This window comes from Misgurnus anguillicaudatus, unplaced genomic scaffold (assembly GCF_027580225.2).
Source record: "Misgurnus anguillicaudatus unplaced genomic scaffold, ASM2758022v2 HiC_scaffold_31, whole genome shotgun sequence".
Taxonomy (NCBI): Eukaryota; Metazoa; Chordata; class Actinopteri; order Cypriniformes; family Cobitidae; genus Misgurnus; species Misgurnus anguillicaudatus.
The window spans coordinates 2,996,085-3,018,824 of record NW_027395281.1 but is presented as its reverse complement, the minus strand read 5'-3'; the positions used below and the strand labels follow the sequence as shown (position 1 = coordinate 3,018,824).

Genomic DNA, 22,740 nt, shown 5'->3' with positions numbered 1-22,740 from the left:
GACCTAACTAAGAAAAATAAAACAAGAAAAGCAAGTCTTTAGCACCGGGGTTGGTATACTGTACTTCCCTACTTTAATCTATTAAAGAAAAAAAAACATACAGGGGGTGGCGTTCGCCTCTTACCTAATGTATTTAAATATCAAGTTACCTAAATGTGGCACGATGGAAGTCTCATTGGCCCCCCAGTGTGCCCCCCCACCCTTCAAATTGTCTGTCAATCAAGCATTCAAATCAAATCTTTTTTTCTGGCTGGCATTTTGAATTCCACAATTCTTCTGAACGACAGGAACTGCAGTTATCTAATGAAAAAAGCACATGCATTCTTTTTCAATTTACGTTAGCAAGTTGTTGCAGCGCTAGACTTTGGTATCTTCTTTAGTGTTAGGACAAGGTTCGATGTTTGCTGCGACCAAGATAGCTAAACAATCAGGGTTTTCCTGCGTTCAGACTTATTTTTTTTGATCTATACTTAATGTGACACTATACTGTATGATTGCAGCGGATTAATACGCACATTTAAATAGGGGAAGTTTATCATTTGCACATGTTTCAAAGGCTTATTAAGGCAAATGTTAACATTCAAGTGATTTTAAAGTTAACCACAAAAAGGTGCTAAAGTAAGCAACTTTCTGTACGCACGCACATGCAGTTAAATGTCCGGTCCAGCTCCAATCGCACGTGATCATTCCCTGTGTCCTTCAAAGATCAGAACTCTTGATGTGTAGACTATAGAGAGAGTTGCACTACTGTGGCTCATACTGTAGTCCATCAAAATACACTTGGCCAATAGAGCAATGAAAAGCAACATAGCGTTTTTATGTGGAGCGATGTTTATGCTGCGCCGTTTGGGATTCGCCCTCATCTGTGTGTGTGCGCGCGAGTTTAAGGGCTCTCAATAGTGCACACACGGAGAGACGCCTTTCAAAAAGCACGCAAACATAAAATCTTTCTGTACTTGACAGGGCACATACAAACAAAATGATCTCCACGATATTCTTTTTCTTATAAAAACATTTATTTATCTTAAGTTTATGTATATATTAGGCAGAATCCAGTCATGCTTCTCTTAAAAAGACAGTAACCGCAAACCTAAATGTGAAAAGTTTATACAAATTGTATTTGACAGGTTTAATTTGAAGCAGTGAATAAATGCAATTGATTGATAATAAGGTATCTCTGTATTAAATAATGCAGAAATGTAAAGTTCTACATATAAACACAAAATATAAGATTGGTCCCTCTGTATTAGTTGTGGCCCCTCTTGTGCCCCCAAGTTGAAAAAATCCTTGAATCGCCCCTGGTGATTGGCTTATATTTACACCAATGATTTTAAACTTCAGACAATTCCCCCCTCATGAGAAGGCAAACACTTATCAATTACGCTCAGTCAGAGGATGGTATTACAAAGCTGAGTGCTGCTGTTATATATTTGACGCATGTTAAGATCTCTTCATATGTCAATATTTCTTTATTTTTGTCTTTCTTTGTGATATAAAGTGGACACAATAAAGGTTACAGAGGGAGAGTCTGTCGACCTACAGACGGGCATTTCTGAACTACAGGATGATGATCAGATACAGTGGAGATCTGAAGCTAAAGATGCCATCATAGCTGTAAGAAATGGAAAGACTGATAAAAACATGACGTTGAACCATCAGACTGGATCTCTTACCATCAAAAACATTGAAAACTCCCACTCTGGAGTTTATGAACTACAAATTAAAAACAAAAATACAACTTCATATAAGAAATTCAATGTTCTTGTCTGGTGTGAGTATCTCAAATCTTTTATAAGTCATATTAATATTAATACAACATGTTTACCTGTTTTCTTTACTAATGTTCTTCTGTATTCATACACATGCAGTAAATACATTAAAACATACAGCGGGTGATTCTGTCACTTTACACACTCAAGTCTCAGAACTGAATGAAGACCATCAGATACTGTGGACGTTTGGAGATAAAAACACTCGTATAGCTGAAATCAACCGAGCCAGCGGTGAGACTCAGACGTATGTATATGATGGTAATGATGAGAGATTCAGAGATAGACTGACACTGAATGAACAGAATGGAGGTCTGACCATCAGAAACATCAGCAGAGGACATTCAGATGTTTATAAACTCCAGATCAACAGCAAATCAGAGAGCACATGCAAGAGTTTCATACTTGCAATAAATGGTGAGTCACATGAATCCATAGCCTCTTTCACACAGTAATTCTGGTAAATTACCATGAATTTACCAGAATGAATTTACCAGTAAATACAAAAATGTGCTGTTCACACATGCAGTGACGTTCCGTTTTTTTACCAGTAAGACATCATTCACACATCAGTATCAAAATACCGGTAAACTCGGAGAGAAAGCGGAAGTTACCTGTGGCGCGCGGCCGGCGAGCTCCGTCCGTGTCGTATTTGTAAACGGCGGGTTATGACTTAATATCCACGGTCCGTATTTTGTTGTTTTCACATCTGTGGAGTACATATAGGATCTGTGGCAAACGGTCGCAAAGTTGCTCGTGACCAAACAACATTGCGTTAGGCGGCGTCAAACGGAACCTGCGCGTTTGCACATTAGGCTTCACTGATGGTGTGCTAAGGACGTCGGCAATTTGGCAATTAGATGGTAAGCTGTTTTAAACAACTTTGGTGAAGAAATGTGGATGTTAACTTCAGGTGTGCTCGACTTTTAAGCAACATGTGTGTGGAAACGTCCGTAAACAGTCTGGGGGAAACCGCGTCACCTGCATAAAAAACTTTCTGATTGGCCCGCCCGATCTGTCAGCGCGGTCTGACGTCATCTAAATGCCGGTAATGCTATATTTTTCGTTCACACACAGCGCTTACCGGCAAATTACCGTTAATCTTACAACCTGTCTTACTGGTAAATTGGGAGCACTGATTTACCGGAAAGGTTCTGTTCACACATGACATGTTAACTGCAATTTACCAGTAAATTACCAGTAAAGACTGTATGTGTGAAAGGGACTCATGACTATTGAAGTTGATCATTTTCATCGTCTTAATGTTCACGTTTATCTGTATTTTTATTTGTCTTGCTGGGATGAAATAAAGAGAAACTGGAGTCAGTGATGGAGGGAGAATCTGTCACACTACACACTGATCTTACTGACAAACAGAATGATGATGTGATGATACAGTGGATGTTTGGACCTGAAGAAAGTCTCATAGCTAAAGCTGATTTAAACAAGAAGATGCTTTATGGTGGTGCTGATGAAAGATTCAAAGACAAACTCGATCTGGATCAGACTGGATCTCTCACCATCACAGGCATTACCAGTAAACTCACAGGACTTTATAAATTACAGATCATCAGCAACAAAGAAACCAAATACAAGAGATACAGAGTTTCTCTCCGTGGTGAGATATTAAAATCTTTCACAATAACTCAAAAATAAACAACAAAAACATGCTTTATATTTATAAAAAAAGTTATATAAAAAGATGAAGGCTGTGATTTTTATTTTGTTTTCTCACAGGTCGAGAAAGAGACGGAACGGCAGGTCATATAGAGATGGTGTCAGAGGTGATTCCTTTACTTCCCATACGAACCTCACAACAGCAGCTGTAGTATGTTGTCTATTTATACCAACACTATATGCACAGTTATAATACAACAGAGCAGCTGTCAGTGTAAAGCAGGGGTGGGCATTCATGCAAAGTTTAGCTCCAACCATAATCACACCCACATGAATGCCATTTCCAAGTCACCCAGCAGCCTTTGATTAGATTTTTCAGGTTTGTTTGATTAGGGTTGGAGCTAAACTTTGCAGGACAGTGACCCTTCATGTCTGTATGGAACAAGACTCACTCACAGCTTTGACCAAAATGATTTAACAGGCTTATGTTTTGCAATAAACCTCAGTCTCTGTGTTGTGCATTGTAGGCATTTTTGATGCTGCCCACAAGCTGTCTTGCAGTGTTGCCAGGTCCATTTGGTTAAACACTTAACCGTTTGTGGCTTTTGGCTCATCAAGCAATCAAGTTTTTTGTGTTAATAAAGTGAGAAACTGTCAGTGCCAATATTTTGATCTTTGAGGTAAAGCATTTGGATTTATTTTGGTTTTTATATTGGATTTTTCTTGTTCGCTGTTTTTAGTGCAAGATCTGGCAACACTAGTCAGCAAACGCCACGTCATTTTCTGAACCGCACATACAGAAGACTTTTTCCCCTTCTAGGCATTTATTTTTTTTTAGAAGAGAGACCTTTCATGTCTATGGTGCACGTTAAAACACTTTATTAACTACTAGTTGTTCAGTTTGGTTCAATTCGGTTGTCACTACCTGCATTTTGCGGGAGTTAATTCGGTTGTAGAATGCAGTTGTCAGTCCTGTAAATGACTGAACTTTGTGTGTACAGAACTGGATTAAGCATTAAAAGGTGAAGTGCAACCAAATTAATATGCAGTGTGTACGGGCACAATGTGATGCTGAACTCATGAGAGAAGAAGAAACAGAAACATTTAACACTTTCATTCATTTGCCAGTATAATCAAAGCATTACATTCATGTTATATGAATGATAAAAAGTTGTGCAATACAATTTTGCATGAATATGATACACCAGTCCTCCCCGTTTACTTAATACGGTGCATCTGTCGTTTTATGTTTGGTTTCCTAATTTTTTGTACCATTCTCTCTTGGGTTTGGGATTTACTTTAGGCAATTTAATAAATAGGTTTCTTCTATTTATTTGTAAGGTATTTTCCATTATCGCTATCGGCAAAATCATCATACTGGTCATCTAGTTAGCAGTGTTAAATCGTTATCGTTTTAAATGATAATCATCTGAGGGACATTGTGTAAACATATACAGTAAATGTATTACTTTCTTACATAAGGAGTGATCTGATGTTAAAACAGTGAAAGCTCAAACTTTGAAAAGTCTCCTGTTAAAAAGGGGAACTCGTGCCAAAACAAGAACTTATATCAGCAGGAAACAAATGTGACATATATATATATTACTTTTTTACTTATCGGATATATGCTTTTTAGGGTTAGTTTCTTTAAAAATGTATTGCAAAATGATGGTGTTTCCGATATATAGGCGGTGTATGTAAATTTTAGCAACATCTAGAGGTAAGATTGTGAATAGCAACAGCTCACCTCTCAATTTTAAAATGCATACGGCACACAATGCTAACTATATCTGTATTTTGTTTTGTGAACATAATTTTCATATTGAAAGTCACATGTATCTAACATTATTTAAATGAACTAACTAATTGTTTGTGAAAAGGGACTTTTGTACTCATATTTTTATATTGTTGACATTTTGCACATTTACACATATTAAACCACTATAAAATATATACAGTTTGCATGTATTTGTACCCACAGTAAAGTGATATGTGTTAATAATAGAGGTGCTGTTCTCAGGTCAGTGTCTATATGTCAAATGCATGTTTTTATAATAAATGAATTAATCCAGACAAAATGAGGATGCTGGTTTATTGAATTAAATCGATGTGTTGTCACATGAGTATAGCTATATGAAAAAGTTATCAGTGTGTTTTCAATGTTTACACTAGATGGAGCTGCTGAACTATAAAAAAATCCACTGACTGCCTTATCTACTACAACACCTTAATATGTGAATAAAGGTATGAATACCGAAATAGTATAAATAAAAGCTAACGTGTCAAAATATAGGCTTTGTTGAAGACCGCATCAAGGGGGCAAAGGAGGCGCTGATGAGCACACTTCAAAGCGTAAAAATGACAGATGGGAAAGCCTACGGACTCGTAGACTAAGCGATCATGCGCAATTTAAGGCCACAAGATCTGAAAGTCCACAAGAAGTGCGCCATTTGGGACAGGGCCTAAGAATGTTGGATAGAGCGCGAGACTGTGGATACGAGCTGGGGCGTGTGATAATGACGCTACAAATGAGTGACTGTTGGCCATAAAACGTGAAATCTTGTCTCTTTGAATTTTAAATCATTCTGCATTTATATACATTGCTCAATTAAAACCTCAACATGATGTGAACACAACTCTCTAATAAAAAATTTACTTTTTATAAAAAGTGGGTGGGACATGTCCTCCGAGTCCCCCGCGTAATACACGCCGCTGCAGTAGTTACACACAGGGTCGGACAGATACTTTTGTGAAGAGTTTGGATGAGTTTTGATTAACCCAGATAGAATGTACATACAGGCCACATGTGGAAGTTAGCTGTCACATCTAGCCAAGATATGGCATAGCTGAAAATATAAATCCAAACTATCACCAACTTTGTTTTGCTATAACTTAAAAAATGGGAAGAATGTTCTCTTGGTTCACATCTCAGATAATAATAAACACAGGAACTCCAACTGTTTATGACTAGAGTGGAAAATCTTAGCTTGTGGTTAATATTTGGATTAAAATCGAATGTGGCAGATGTCTGTTAACTTACAAACGGCAAGTTTCACTTCTCACTTCACAAGCTTTTAAACTTTCGAGCTTATTTGTTTTTTTATTATTTCATTAAGATATCATATTCACAAAAATTAAGTTTTCTTGTATTTACCTCAGCTGTAACAACAGTTTGCATTTTGAGATGCAGATTTCGTTTGGCTAAGGGTGGGTGGACTGATCGTAAAGTAGGCTACAGATATTTTCTCATATAAAAAATATTGATACTAAGGTGTTTGTCAAGGCTTTTTTAGCATGAAACTTAAGGTTTAAAATAAAGTTAAAAACAAAACTGTCTTCCTCCCCGCGCTGCTGTTGTCTAAATTGTGTAGCTCTTTCAAAAATATATATCTCAATCAATAATATAAGGATGGTTAGATGATGTACAAACAATATCCTCCTCTAAAGAACAGTATTAAATAATTAAAAAAAAATGCAAATAACCCTCTGTCTGACAATGAAACCCACATATGTGGGAACATTGCACTTCTTTCACATTCAAGACGATCTAGAAACAAATCTTAAATGTTCATTTATTGCAGAGATGTGTGTATTACTTGTGTATGAATATGATGCATGTGAAGCTCTCCCTTTAACGTAATAATTGTAATAGATGGGTCGGACATGTTTCTTCTGTGCTGTCTGGACTGCGATATTAAAAAGCACTTAGTTTGCAGAACTTCGACCTAGGGGGATTTCACAGGAGTGATAATGTTACTGTGCGCTGAGGTGGAAGTGTTGCAAACTACTGTAAGTGCTCTTCCGCCATACAATCTAGATCTCATTTTTTATTCGCTTAAACATCCCCACGTTTTATTTTGTGCCACCATGCTTACTCGTGTAACTAACAGTCTTTAAATAGGGAAAACATGGAAGTGTTTGGTGGCTTCTAAATTCATCCCTGTTTGGATCCTAAGGAATGAATGGGGCTAGGCTAAATGCTAACACATTTACGACGTGCCGTACAAAGATTAAGTGCACGCATTGATAAAGATAGGGATTTATTAATTAGCCTAAGTTGAGATAAGAATATAGTTAATAATTTGAAAAACAGTGGTGTTTTCCTTTAAAGGCTAGGAGCAGAGAAGCTTATTTTTTCAAATAATTTAGAACATAGAAAATAGTAAAATATAGTAGGATATAGTATATACTTGTACAGTAAACACAGCGATTCTATTGAAATCACAAGTAAACCTCAGTCAACATGAGATTTCTAATTGGTGTCAGTTGGTTTTAGTTTTGTCAAAACCGCCTCAGGCTTTTTGCTATTATTAGCCTGCCAGATTTTCTGTGCTCCATTTCCTGGATTACAGTAACTTTATAATGTCGCGTGTCAAATGAGAGCTCTTTAATATGTTCACTCAGTCATTTTCTCACAGGGATTTCTTTGAATTTCACAGCATTATGAAGGAGCTGTTGTTGTTTTTCATCTTCTTGTTACGTTTAAATGGTAAGTTTGTTTTTGTTTTCTCTTACTTTTGCTTTCACTTTGCATTTCTTGCATGACAAAGTAAGAAAGTAAGTTTAATGTAACAAATCACAAAAAATACACTTTATTTCTTTATAAACTTGGTTAGTTCCTCAAGTTATCCTAATCTATGAATGACAGATGCAACCATTAAATCTGGGTGTGCCATAGTCACTACTAACTGAAAGAATGCATTAGCATTAGCATTAAATATAAATTTGTCATAAAATGTTGTCCTTTAAGGTAACACTCAACTGTATTGTCATTGGTAATAGTAAGCTGTGTTATAACCACCTGTTACATTGTATATATAATGTTTGTGCAATGTTGCATCTAATGATATAGTTTATTGATATATTGTTGCATTTTAAAATGATTTTCTTGTACTTTACCAACCTGAAATTCTGAGTTGAAGAGAAAAAAAAACATTTATAAATCCACACTTGTGCACCCACAAACCATTTAACATTAAAAACTGAGGTAAACAGTTTAACTGTGGTAAAATCACTGCAAGGACTCTGATAGATTATTGCTTCATTACATAACACAGGTGAAAGCTGAATATCTGTCTTTGTTTTTCAGCTGTGTATGGTGTGGAAGTTTCAGTGCTGGAGGGAAATGTAGTCTCATTTAAAACTGGACTTACTGACATGCGTAAAGTTTATCTGATATGGTTATACAGAGATGCTATTATAGCTAAAATGAATGAAGGAAATATTATTTTGTATGATACTGATGATGGGATATTTGAAGACAGACTTCAGTTGAACAATCAGACTGGATCTCTCACTATCAACGATATCAGAACCAAACACGCTGGACCCTATCAACAAAAAATAATCACAAATGAAACCTTAATCAAAACATTCAGTCTTAATGTACAGGGTGAGTGATAACTAGCAAAGTATTTTCTTATTTACAGTCCCTGTTTTTAATATTTTAGTGTCATAAAATAAATGTGGAAATCTGAATATCTGCGTTTTTTCCAGATGTATTTTTTGCTGGAGTAGAAAACAAAAGAGAAGGAGATTCGGTCACATTAAACACTGGAGTGACTGAAATAAAGAAACACAATCTAATGATGTGGATGTTTGGACCTTCAAATCCAGACGTTCGTCTAGCTGAAATCATCATAAATCATAGCATCTCATATGATTTTGATGAGAGATACAGAGACAGACTTCATGTGGATCATCAGACTGGATCTCTCACCATCAAAGATCTCAAAAATATAAACACAGGAGTTTATCAACTACAGATCTCCAACATCAAAGAAACCATATACAAGAGATACAATGTGTTTGTGGGTAAGTTTCCTGATGACTGAAGTTATTTATAATATTAACATTCACGATTTTCCATGACAAATACATTGAAGTTAACTGTCGGGCATTAATGTTGTCTTTATAGCCGCTGCAGAACCAGAACTGTCTGCATTATATATGTGCTGCTGTCCTGTTGCCCGTACTGGGAGCTATAATATTGGCTATAGCTATTGGATATAAGCGGAAATACTCTCAACTCAAAGGTAACTGGTGTAATCTACAGATGATTGAATATGATTGAGATTTTGTATAGTAGAGGAGATGTACATGATTGTCTAATTCAAAGGGTAATTTCCTGAAGGGTACTAATTTTTAGGAAACAATTTAGCAACATAAAAGTATTTCAGTCTTGTGAGATTCATATGATATTTCTAAAACTGTTCTTGTATGTTTTCTGTTTGTCTGAGACAGATGAAATGAAGACCGTGTCAGTAATGGAGGGAAATTCTGCCATATTGAAAACTGGGATCACTGAAATACAAGACGATCAGAAAATAATATGGAGGTTCGGAGCCAAAGGTCCCATTATCGCTCAGATCCAAAGGACCAATGATGTCCCATATGGTGATGATGAGAGATTCAAAAACAAACTTCATCTGGATAAGAAGACTGGAGATCTTACCGTCAATGATGTCAGAATCAGGATCTCTGGAGATTATCACCTGGAGATCACCAGAAGAACCAGAATCACTAAATCAAAGAGATTTAAAGTTGTTGTCCGAGGTGAGAAGATCAAATATTTCAATGCTATAATGATCTTAGGAGTGTTTTAAAGCAGTGTTTAGTTGTACATGTACAGATTGTTTATCGAATCAGCGTTTCATCCATTTCTGTGTGATATAACGTAGACACACTAAAGGTTACAGAAGGAGAGTCTGTCGAACTACAGAGCGGCATTTCTGAACTACAGGATGATGATCAGATACAGTGGAGATCTGAAGCTAAAGATGCCATCATAGCTGTAAAAAATGGAAAGAGCGATGATGAGATCTCAATAAACTGTGAGATATTCGGAAACAGACTGGCACTGGACCATCAGACTGGATCTCTCACCATCACAAACATTAAACACTCAGAAACTGGAAATTATGAATTACAGATTAAGAACAGAAATACAACTTCATATAAGAAATTCAATGTTCTCGTCTGGTGTGAGTAGCTCAAATCTTTTTATAGTAATATTAATACATAACAAAACCCTCAGCGTTAAATGAACATTCCTGGTATATATATTGTCCCAATTTTAAAAAGAGTGTTTAAAAGTATCACCGACAGAGTCTGTAACTTTATCCTCTCTATCGCATCTCTGTTTGAAACCATTTACATCTTGTAGAGTTCTTTTAGGCATAGATGTTGGCTGTTTCATTTAAAGACACCATTATGGTGATCCGTGTTGGCTTTAGTTAGACTTGATTCTCGACTCCTACCTTGACTAACTGGACAAATTGTACTGTTGCTGCAACCTGAGCAGCCTCCTAGCTGCTACAAGCACACTCTGAAAGTGGCGGTGGAGGGTAGGAAACACAGACCCGCCCCTCCCCCTGCCTGCAGAAGAGTCTCTGACACTGTGCTTTTCAACCACATGGGGGAGCTGTAAGTAATTTTTCCATGGAAACTACATAGTGTTGCTTTAAATGAACACTCCTGGGTATTGTCCCAATCTTAAAAAGAGTGTTTAAAAGTACCATCGAAGCAGTCTGTAACTTTATCCTGTCTATCGCCATCTCTGTTTGAAGCCATTTTACATCTTGTAGAGTTATTTTAGGTATAGATGTCGGCTGTTTCATTTAAAGAGACCATTATGGTAATCAGCGTTTGATTTAGTTGGACTTGATTCTTGACTCCTACCTTGTTTTTTTTAGCTACTACAACTTTTTGTGATTAAGACATGTTATAGAGAATAGAGTGATTATTTGAACTCTTTCCCCTACAGCATTTTTTTAAGTTGCCAGCCAGTGCCAGCATTTTTTTTTATATTTTTCACAAAATTTTAATACCTTCCAGAAAATGCTTTTCTTTAAACATAAACATACGTCAAATGAAAGAACAGATCCTTTTAAGAAACAACAACAAAAAAACTTTCATGTTGTCTTTATTTATACTTTCTATCACCTCTTAGATATGGATTCTTCAAAAAAAAAAAACATTTTTGAATAAAAAACATTTATTAAAGATCAGATTTAGAAAGATGATCCAAACATACATATAGTATTTTGGATTCATATAGGGATGTGCATGTGTGTCATTTTTTCATTTCGATGAATCCATAGGTCTGAAAAACGAGATGCCCTTTTCATTGCCCCGCCCTCAGTTAATCCATTGTAATCCATTGTAAAAACACTCAAATAAAACTTAGTTTTGAAGAAACTGCGACAGAAAAATGATCACATTTTATTATGATTATTAATGAAATAGATTTTTTAACAGAAACCTTTAACAGGAAAAGTTGCGTGATGAAGTGAAACTAAAGGGTTAATAAACACAAACTGATGCGCTTTATATACTGTATGACGCACTCTACATAATATTAAGCCTTATACAACATAAATGTATTATACAACGTGCATCTGCACAAAATGCAAGACTTAAACTAAGTTATGTACAGGAGAGAAAGTTTAACTCCTGTTGTGGATGCGCATCATCAGCACGCTTTTAAACACGTCCAGTCAAAGCACAAGCGCCATAATATTTAACCAGCCTTAAGTCTTTTGCTATCATTTTAGCGATTAACGTTAGCTGTGTCATGTCATCCTCTGACCTGTTCTTAGTCAAGATGTAATGCTCGTATGGCTCTCTATTTCTTGACATTTGATGTTTATGATATTGAACTTGTGACGATGACTGTATTTTCGTTTTACCAAAAGTGAATCCGAAAATCACGGCATCCTTTTTAACCATAGTGCCTCGACTCGAGGTGTGTTCGGCTTCAAAGCGTCACGCGGATCGTCCGGTTGCCGTGACGCGGGCTTCACAGCGTTGCGCGAATCGGCCGGTCGCTGTGGCACGGACTTATCTGTTTGTTTTTGGATCATACATGTTAAATTACTGATGTCATATGATACGCCGGTCTACAACGCTATGTCAAACACGCACCCAGTTTTTAGTACCACAGGCACTTAACCAGACATCCAAATGCGCCATAACCACAGAAAATAAATAAATAAACCCACGAGCGAGCTACCTGCAATTAAGACACGAGCTACCAGTAGCTCGCGAGCGACGTGTTGGAGACCCCTGTTATAGAGAATAGAGCAATTATTTGGCGTGGTTAGGACATAATTAGTATGTTAGTACTGATTTACAAATTTAGTGTTTCCTCACTTTCCTTTTCTGTTAATAATGTGATACTGCAGTGCAAGGTCCACAACTTTCATAGCAGTTTGTCAATCTGAAGGATTGGAGTAGCTCAAATCTTTTTATATTAATATTAATACATAACAAAATCCCCAGAGTTAATGAACACTCCTGGGTATTGTCCTAATCTTAAAAAGAGTGTTTAAAAGTATCACCGAAGCAGTCTGTAACTTTATCCTGTCTATCGCCATCTCTGTTTGAAGCCATTTTACATCTTGTAGAGTTATTTTAGGTATAGATGTCGGCTGTTTCATTTAAAGAGACCATTATGGTGATCAGCGTTTGATTTAGTTGGACTTGATTCTTGACTCCTACTTTGTTTTTTTTAGCTACTACAACTTTTTGTGATTAAGACATGTTATAGAGAATAGAGTGATTATTTGGTGTGGTTAGTACATAATTAGTATGTTAATACTGATTTATAAATGTAGTGTTTCTTCACTTTCCTTTTCTGTTAATAATTTGATACTGCAGTGCAAGGTCCACAAGTTTCATAGCAATTTGTCAATCTGAAGGATTGGAGTATTTTACATCTTGTATAGTTATTTTAGGTATAGATTTTAGGTATAGATGTCGGCTGTTTCATTTAAAGACACCATTATGGTGATCAGCGTTTGCTTTAGTTGGACTTGATTCTTGACTCCTACCTTGTTTTTTTAGGTACTACAACTTTTTGTGATTAAGACATGTTATAGAGAATAGAGCAATTATTTGACGTGGTTAGGACATGATTAGTATGTTAGTACTGATTTACAAATTTAGTGTTTCCTCACTTTCCTTTTCTGTTAATAATGTGATACTGCAGTGCAAGCTCCACAACTTTCATAGCAGTTTGTCAATCTGAAGGATTGGAGTAGCTCAAATCTTTTTATATTAATATTAATACATAACAAAATCCCCAGAGTTAATGAACACTCCTGGGTATTGTCCCAATCTTAAAAAGAGTGTTTAAAAGTATCACCGAAGCAGTCTGTAACTTTATCCCGTCTATCGCCATCTCTGTTTGAAGCCATTTTACATCTTGTAGAGTTATTTTAGGTATAGATGTCGGCTGTTTCATTTAAAGAGACCATTTTAGTGATCAGTGTTTGCTTTAGTTGGACTTGATTCTTGACTCTTACCTTGTTTTTTAGCTACTACAACTTTTTGTGATTAAGACATGTTATAGAGAATTGAGTGATTATTTGGTGTGGTTAGTACATAATTAGTATGTTAATACTGATTTATAAATTTAGTGTTTCTTCACTTTCCTTTTCGGTTAATAATGTGATACTGCAGTGTAAGCTCCACAAGTTTCATAGCAATTTGTCAATCTGAAGGATTGGAGTATTTTACATCTTGTATAGTTATTTTAGGTATAGATGTCAGCTGTTTCATTTAAAGACACCATTATGGTGATCAGCGTTTGCTTTAGTTGGACTAGATTCTTGACTCCTACCTTGTTTTTTTAGGTACTACAACTTTTTGTGATTAAGACATGTTATAGAGAATAGAGCAATTATTTGGTGTGGTTAGTACATAATTAGTATGTTAGTACTGATTTATAAATTTAGTGTTTCCTCACTTTTTTCTGTTAATAATGTGATACTGCAGTGCAAGCTCCACAAGTTTCATAGCAATTTGTCAATCTGAAGGATTGGAGTATTTTACATCTTGTATAGTTATTTTAGGTATAGATTTTAGGTATAGATTTTAGGTATAGATGTCAGCTGTTTCATTTAAAGACAACATTATGGTGATCAGTGTTTGCTTTAGTTGGACTTGATTCTTGACTCCTACCTTGTTTTTTTAGGTACTACAACTTTTTGTGATTAAGACATGTTATGGAGAATAGAGCAATTATTTGGTGTGGTTAGGACATGATATGTTAGTACTGATTTGCAAATTTAGTGTTTCTTCACTTTCCTTTTCGGTTAATAATGTGATACTGCAGTGTAAGCTCCACAAGTTTCATAGCAATTTGTCAATCTGAAGGATTGGAGTATTTTACATCTTGTATAGTTATTTTAGGTATAGATGTCAGCTGTTTCATTTAAAGACACCATTATGGTGATCAGCGTTTGCTTTAGTTGGACTAGATTCTTGACTCCTACCTTGTTTTTTTAGGTACTACAACTTTTTGTGATTAAGACATGTTATAGAGAATAGAGCAATTATTTGGTGTGGTTAGTACATAATTAGTATGTTAGTACTGATTTATAAATTTAGTGTTTCCTCACTTTTTTCTGTTAATAATGTGATACTGCAGTGCAAGCTCCACAAGTTTCATAGCAATTTGTCAATCTGAAGGATTGGAGTATTTTACATCTTGTATAGTTATTTTAGGTATAGATTTTAGGTATAGATTTTAGGTATAGATGTCAGCTGTTTCATTTAAAGACAACATTATGGTGATCAGTGTTTGCTTTAGTTGGAATTGATTCTTGACTCCTACCTTGTTTTTTTAGGTACTACAACTTTTTGTGATTAAGACATGTTATGGAGAATAGAGCAATTTTTTGGCGTGTTTAGGACATGATTAGTATGTTAGTACTGATTTATAAATTTAGTGTTTCTTCACTTTTTTTCTGTTAATAATGTGATACTGCAGTTCAAGCTCCACAAGTTTCATAGCAATTTGTCAATCTGAAGGATTGGAGTATTTTACATCTTGTATAGTTATTTTAGGTATAGATTTTAGGTATAGATGTTGGCTGTTTCATTTAAAGACATCATTATGGTGATCAGCGTTTGCTTTAGTTGGACTTGATTCTTGACTCCCACCTTGTTTTTTTAGGTACTACAACTTTTTGTGATTAAGACATGTTATAGAGAATATAGCAATTATTTGGTGTGGTTAGTACATAATTAGTATGTTAGTACTGATTTACAAATTTAGTGTTTCCTCACTTTCCTTTTCTGTTAATAATGTGATACTGCAGTGCAAGCTCCACAAGTTTTATAGCAGTCTGTAACTTTATCCTCTCTATCGCCATCTCTGTTTAAAGCCATTTTACATCTTGTATAGTTATTTTAGGTATAGATTTTAGGTATAGATGTCGGCTGTTTAATTTAAAGACACCATTATGGTGATCAGCGTTTGCTTTAGTTGGACTTGATTCTTGACTCCTACCTTGTTTTTTTAGGTACTACAACTTTTTGTGATTAAGACATGTTATAGAGAATAGAGCAATTATTTGGTGTGGTTAGTACATGATTAGTATGTTAGTACTGATTTATACATTTAGTGTTTCTTCACTTTCCTTTTCTGTTAATAATGTGATACTGCAGTGCAAGCTCCACAAGTTTCATAGCAGTCTGTAACTTTATCCTCTCTATCGCCATCTCTGTTTAAAGCCATTTTACATCTTGTATAGTTATTTTAGGTATAGATTTTAGGTATAGATGTCGGCTGTTTCATTTAAAGACACCATTATGGTGATCAGCGTTTGCTTTAGTTGGACTTGATTCTTGACTCCTACCTTGTTTTTTTAGGTACTACAACTTTTTGTGATTAAGACATGTTATAGAGAATAGAGCAATTATTTGGTGTGGTTAGTACATAATTAGTATGTTAGTACTGATTTACAAATTTAGTGTTTCTTCACTTTCCTTTTCTGTTAATAATGTGATACTGCAGTGCAAGCTCCACAAGTTTCATAGCAGTCTGTAACTTTATCCTCTCTATCGCCATCTCTGTTTAAAACCATTTTACATCTTGTATAGTTATTTTAGGTATAGATTTTAGGTACAGTTGTCGGATGTTTCATTTAAAAACACCATTATGGTGATCAGCGTTTGCTTTAGTTGGAATTGATTCTTGACTCCTACCTTGATTTTTAGCTACTACAACTATGACTTTCCTTTTCTGTTAATAAACAATGTGATACTGCAGTGCAAGGTCCACAACTTTCATAGCAGTTTGTCAATCTGAAGGATTTAAAAACATAAAACACATAAAAATAACCATTGTGTAAATTAGGCACACAGACATCAAGAATCAGACAAGAAAATGGTGACAAGAAGATAGTAACATTTTTTGTCATTTATTCATTTGCAGTGCATTCTGTGAGTTCTGGATGAAATTTGTAATTAGTTGATATCCAGCATATATTGCAGCATAAAGTTTTCATTTTATTGGCACTATTGTTGCGATTCATACTCTGTGGTTTTATGTTTTGTGTCTACATAATACAGTGCTTACAGTGGTGTCAGTGTTAAAACTTTCTTTAGAATGACAAACTGCTATGAAAGTGCAGGATCTCATATTGTAGTATCACATTATTGACAAAAAAATTGTAATTCTGATGAATGTGCAAACAGTAAATTAATACATAGATTTTCTAGATGATTAGACTTTATTTATTAACCACAACCATAGAATTGGACTGTTGCATTTTCTTTGCCATAACAAACATGTTTTAAACACACAAAGTTATAGCAATTAGAAAAAAACGAATAATCTAAAGCAGGGGTGTCAAACTCAAGGCCCACGGGCCAAATCTGGCCCACCCCCTCATTTCATCTGGCCCGCGAGAGTTTACAGATTATGTTAATTATGTGGCCCGCCAGAGTCTACAAATTATTTTATTGTTATTATAAGTTTTATTTTTTGCAGGTTATTTCCTACATACATTTTTTTAGCAGCCACTAAAACTATAATAATGTTGATGATTGCAGGAGAGAGAACGAGCGGCCCGCACACGTGCACTACTAGAGTGGCCGTGTCTTAATGCGGAGGCTGCAGCCTGCGGAGCTCGCATTTCCAGGCTGCATACGTCATCAAGACTGTCTTGTTTCAGAATATTAACAATTATAAAGTTGAATATTTTCTTCATTTATAGTAAATAGTTGTAATATGCGTATGACTTGTGAATGTAATGGTCAGTTAACTTAAATAAACCAGGCTTTATGACGCTGCATATGCGACCTCCGCATATGGAAACGGACAGTATCTGCTCGTGCTTTCTCTCCCTCTCTCGTCCACGCTCACACGCATCCAGCGGGAAAATGTTTTCCGTCTCGTGTACAGAAATGTTTCACGATGTCCAGCTGGGATTAGTTTACAACGAGTCTATTCCCGCTAAATACGCGAACTAATGACTCATCTGAACCGAATACTTTTACTAAACGATTGAAACTATTCATCTGTAGCCTACAACACTGAACTCATGAGACGCAGTCAATCAGATAAAGCCAGGTAAAAAAAATCACAGCTTTTTTGCAAAGAGGGCAAGAAATGGCAAGCTAGAGTATATGTGTCTAATAAATGCATATTATGGTGGAGATTGTAAAACTCTTTATTAGTATCTTAAAATGCCTCTCATTTTCTTACCTGCACAATGAAGGATAACAGAACATTTTGAGTGTACTCACATAAAACGTGTTTTTGTCACCACAATTATTTTTAAAATAATCTGTAGAATAGTTGTACTCTATATACTTTGTCATTATTTGCCTGGGCTTCTACGTTCAAAGCTAGGTATTAATTGAGTTATTAACAAAACCAATAGTAAGCAAATGCAGAGAAAATTATGCAATGTACAGTAATAAAAGGGTTGGTACATTCATACAGTTCTTCAAATACAACCGGCCCTTTGAGAGCAACCGTAATGCTGATGTGGCCCGGGATCTAAAGAGTCAAGTCCAACTAAAACAAACATTGATCACCATAATTGTGACTTTCTATAAAACAGCCTTACTTTACAAGTAAGATGTAAAATGCAATTTTTGGTTCCAAACAAAGATGGTGATATAGAGGATAAAGTTACAGATTGCAGCTTTTAACTCTGCTTCAGTGTTACTTTTTAACACCCTGTAAGATTTGGACAATATACCCAAAAGTGTTCATTTAACTATGGGGATTTTGCTGTGTATCAGTACGAGATGTTCACCTTCACCAATGTTCTTTTGTATTCATACACATGCAGTCAATACATTAAAACATACAGCGGGTGATTCTGTCACTCTACAAACTGGAGTCTCCAAGCTAAAGAAAGACCATCAGATGCTGTGGACGTTTGGAAATAAAAACACCCGTATTGCTGAAATCAACCGAGCCAGTGGTAAGATGTCTGTATATGATGGTAATGATGAGAGATTCAGAGACAGACTGACACTGAATGAACAGAATGGAGATCTGACCATCACAAACATCAGCAGAGGACATTCAGATGTTTATAAACTGCAGATCAACAGCAGCTCAGACAGCACCTACAGGAGATTCATGATTATCGTAAACGGTGAGTCATATGAATCTATGAATGTGATTGATAAAGTTGATCTTTTTCAAGTCTGTTTTAATGTTTATGTGTATCTGTAATTTTGTGTTGCTGTGATGAAATAAAGAGAAACTGGAGTCAGTGATGGAGGGAGAATCTGTCACACTACACACTGATCTTACTGACATGCAGAGTGATGATGTGATGATACTGTGGATGTTTGGACCTGAAAACAATCTCATAGCTAAAGCTGATTCAAAGAAGAGGAATGTCCTGTTTTTTAATGTTGTTGATGAGAACAAGATGCTTTATGATGGTGCTGATGGAAGATTCAAAGACAAACTTGAGCTGGATCAGACTGGATCTCTCACCATCAAAAACATTAACAGTAAACACAGAGGACTTTATAAACTACTCATCATCAGCAACAAAGAAACCAAATTCAAGAAATACAGAGTGTCTTTCCGTGGTGAGATATTAAATCTTTCACAATAACTCAGAAATAAACAACACAAACTTAGACCAACTTAAGTTACATTTAGGTTTTTATTGACATTAATTTTTCTTCACTGCATTGGAAATGAATGCATGCAGATGTCAATTCAATGCAGTTTATAAAAAGATGAAATATCAACACTGTTTGTAATTTTTATTTTGTTTTCTCAAAGGTAATCGAGAAAGAGCCGGGGCGGCGGATCATATAGAGGAAGTGTCAGAGGGAATTCCTTTAATTCCCATACAAACCTCACAACAGTAGCAGTTGTATGTTGTCTGTTTATTCAACACTTTCAAATAGCCAGAAAAGTGAAAGCTCTGGAGTTCATTGAACTCTTGTGAAATTTTGGAAATTCTCATTTTAATGTTGCAATCCATAAAATTTTTTTACTGATAAAAGTAACAAAAATTGTGTTCAAAATGTCCTTACCTTACCCAATGGTAAGCCTATAATAATGCTTTATAATTTAACCCTTGTGTGGTGTTCGGGTCTGTGGGACCCGTTTTTAATGTTTACTAAAAGAAAAATTATGCAATTAATTGTTGTTTCAACCTCAGATTCATTGGCCTTGGCTCATTTTCTATAAAGAACATAAAAATAAACAACTTTATAATGACTGTACACTGTACACCCACCCTACACATTTATATTACATATGTGGTGTTCGGGTCCACTGGACCCGGAGGTAATAAGAGAGTGAAAATTGAATGTGCTATGTAACTTCACTTTGTTTTTCTCTTATCTGGGACTCCTGTGAGTGCATGAGTGTGTTTGTATATATGTCTGTACATATGTGATGGATGCATGTCAGAGTTTTGTCCTTCTGCACTTGCTGTAACAGCGCAAAGATACAACATGTTATATATCATGCATGAACACTTATCTGCCCCCACTGTCCCAAAAACTTTACCTTTTGTCTAACAGGAACCATTATATATTTTACCATTATATTCCTTACAAAAAATAACCATAGTTGTATTATAGTAAAAGTGTAGTAATCATGGTAAACTGGTGTAATGATTACTATTTGTAAAACCATGAGTTACCACAAAACCTATGGTGTGTGTGTGTGTGTGTGTGTGTATGAGTGTGTGTGAGAGAGTGAGAAATAGGGAAAGTAAAATTTCATATCCAAGCATTTTCATCATTTTAGGTTGTAGCCAAAAGCAACACATTGTACTGCAGTGTGTGTGGACATAAGATGGACAGGAAGACACAGTATACGTCTATAAAATGTAAGAAATGCATATGCAACACAGCTACACAGTAAAAATCTGCTTCTTATGTGTTGTGTAGGCTGACATGAACAGGTTATGTGTTCAGTGTGGATCATGTGTTATGATACCGCATCTGTTCAGATGGGGCTTGTGCTGTGTAGACGGACACAAATGTGTACAATTTCAAACTAAACTATTCAAAGAATTAAACATCAAAGTGATGAAAAACTTATTTGAGATGAAAAAGGGATGAAAATACTTATTTTAGATAAACATCTGGGGGAGAATAGAATTTTCTTCTCTTATTTCATATTATCACAAAATCGAATAGCACTTTAATCTATATATAGTCCTCTACCAGTGGTAAATGACAAATATTAACCATAAATTCTGTCTATATTACTTGCAATGAGGCTAAAGTAATCATCTGTAAACATACATAAATTTGTATGACTGCATTGGTTTAAGATACAAATAATACAGTGGGTCCACTAGACCCACAAACATTGTCTAAGTAACAGAAATATGAACACCACACAAGGGTTAAATGGTCGGGTCTGTTTTTGAAGTCTTTAATTTTTGTGTGATTGTGTGACATTTGTAAATACAAAGAAGAGGACCCTGGTGCTATTGCATGTATTTTGTAGGTTGTTTATACAGTTGTATAGAGTTTAAACTGGTATTCTAGATAGCAGCGTTTAATCTGTAGTTTTAAATGATAATCATCTGAGGAACGTTGTGTCACTATGTCAATTTATTACTTTCTTACATAAGGAATGATCTGATGTTAAAATAGTGATAGCTTAAACTGTGAAAAGTCTCCTTTTAAAAAGGGTAACTCGTGCTAAAACCAGACCCAGCTAACAGAAAAAAGTTCTAAGAACGTTCCCTGAAAGTTCCCAACGTTCCCAAAAACGTTCTGCCAACGTTAAAAGTGTCCAGTTTTCTTGACGTTCTAAGAACGTTTTTGTGTTGTCTCAACGTTAGAGGAATGTTACATTTGACCATTTTTAAACGTTATGACAATGTCATGTTTTAATGTTCACACAATGTTTAAAACAACAACTGTTTATTATATTGACTTGTTTAATTGTTATGTAAATGATAGAGAAACATTGCATTTTATTATATTATATATATATATTATTTTATTTTATTATATTTATTATATATTTTTTAAAACATTATTTCTGAATGTTCAGTAAATAAATTGCTGTAGAAAACACAATTCACTTATTAGGTTTAGATGTTGATGTTTTGTTTCATTTTAAGTCACCATTATTGTGATTAGTGTTTGTTTTAGTTGGGCTCTTGACCCTTGACTTTAGCTTGCTAGTTTTCTCTGGTTGTGTTAACTTTGTGTTAATACACCACGTTTGTTATGAACATGTAAAGTAAATAATATAATTCTGTGGTGGTTGGTATAATTGTAAAGATAATCACTTAATAAATTTACTAATCAAAAGTTAATTTTTTGTCAATAATGTAAATGAGATCCAGCACTTTCACAGCAGTTTGTCATTAAGGAGTTTTAGAAACTTTGGACAAAAAATATCCGCTATTTAATTGGGACGTATAAACATCAAAAATCAGACTATGAATCTCAATCATGGTGACAATTACATGAAAAACTTCATGCTGCAATGCATGCTGGGTATCAACAAATTACAAATCTCATTCAGGACTCCCAGCATGCACTGCAGCATGGATAAATAATTTTTTTTTTTACAATTTTCTTTGTCACCATGGTTGAGATTCATAGTCTGATTCTTGATGTTTGTGCATCCCAGTTGTACAGCAGATATTTTTTGCCCAAAGTTTCTAAAACTCCTTAATGATAAACTGCTGTGAAAGTGGTGTTTCTAATTTACATTATTGACAGAGAATAAACTTTTGGTTAGTAAATTAATTAGGGATGATTTCTTTCCATTATGTACCAACCACCACACCACAGAATTACACTACTAACTTAACATGTTCATAACAAATGTGGTGTATTAACAAAAAGTTAACACAACCAGGGAAAAAACTAGCAAGCAAAAGACAAGGGTCAAGAGCCCAACTAAAACGAACACTAATCACAATAATGGTGACGTAAAATGAAACATAACATCAACATCTAAACTTATATATAATAGTTATATAATATATAATAAATATATAATATATAATAAATATAATAAAATAATATAAATATAAAAAATAAATATAATAAATGCAATCTCTATCATTTACATAACAATTAAACAAGTCAA

The 22,740-nt window shown here is 35.1% G+C and overlaps 1 protein-coding gene and 1 long non-coding RNA gene across 5 annotated transcripts in view; both read left to right on the top strand.

The window, feature by feature from the left end:
* LOC141362976 (uncharacterized) overlaps positions 1–19,732 on the top strand; it is a 39,011-nt gene extending 19,279 nt beyond the window's left edge. For 2 of the 4 annotated variants that reach the window (XM_073865364.1, XM_073865367.1), the window contains exons 6-10: positions 9,630–9,941; positions 10,067–10,369; positions 18,482–18,793; positions 18,900–19,241; positions 19,441–19,732. In XM_073865364.1, coding sequence (XP_073721465.1) covers positions 9,630–9,941; positions 10,067–10,369; positions 18,482–18,793; positions 18,900–19,241; positions 19,441–19,529 — 1,358 coding nt within the window. In that variant the 3' untranslated portion in view covers positions 19,530–19,732. Of the gene's footprint in view, positions 1–1,498; positions 1,772–1,868; positions 2,187–3,081; positions 3,388–3,506; positions 5,454–9,629; positions 9,942–10,066; positions 10,370–18,481; positions 18,794–18,899; positions 19,242–19,440 lie in introns of those variants that run through there. The other 2 variants (XM_073865365.1, XM_073865366.1) reach the window with 2 other exon arrangements.
* LOC141362982 (uncharacterized) lies at positions 7,715–9,204 on the top strand. The gene is made up of 3 exons (XR_012368508.1): positions 7,715–7,875; positions 8,476–8,778; positions 8,883–9,204. It is a non-coding gene; the product is annotated as an uncharacterized lncRNA (long non-coding RNA).
* Positions 19,733–22,740: the final 3,008 nt, after the last annotated feature.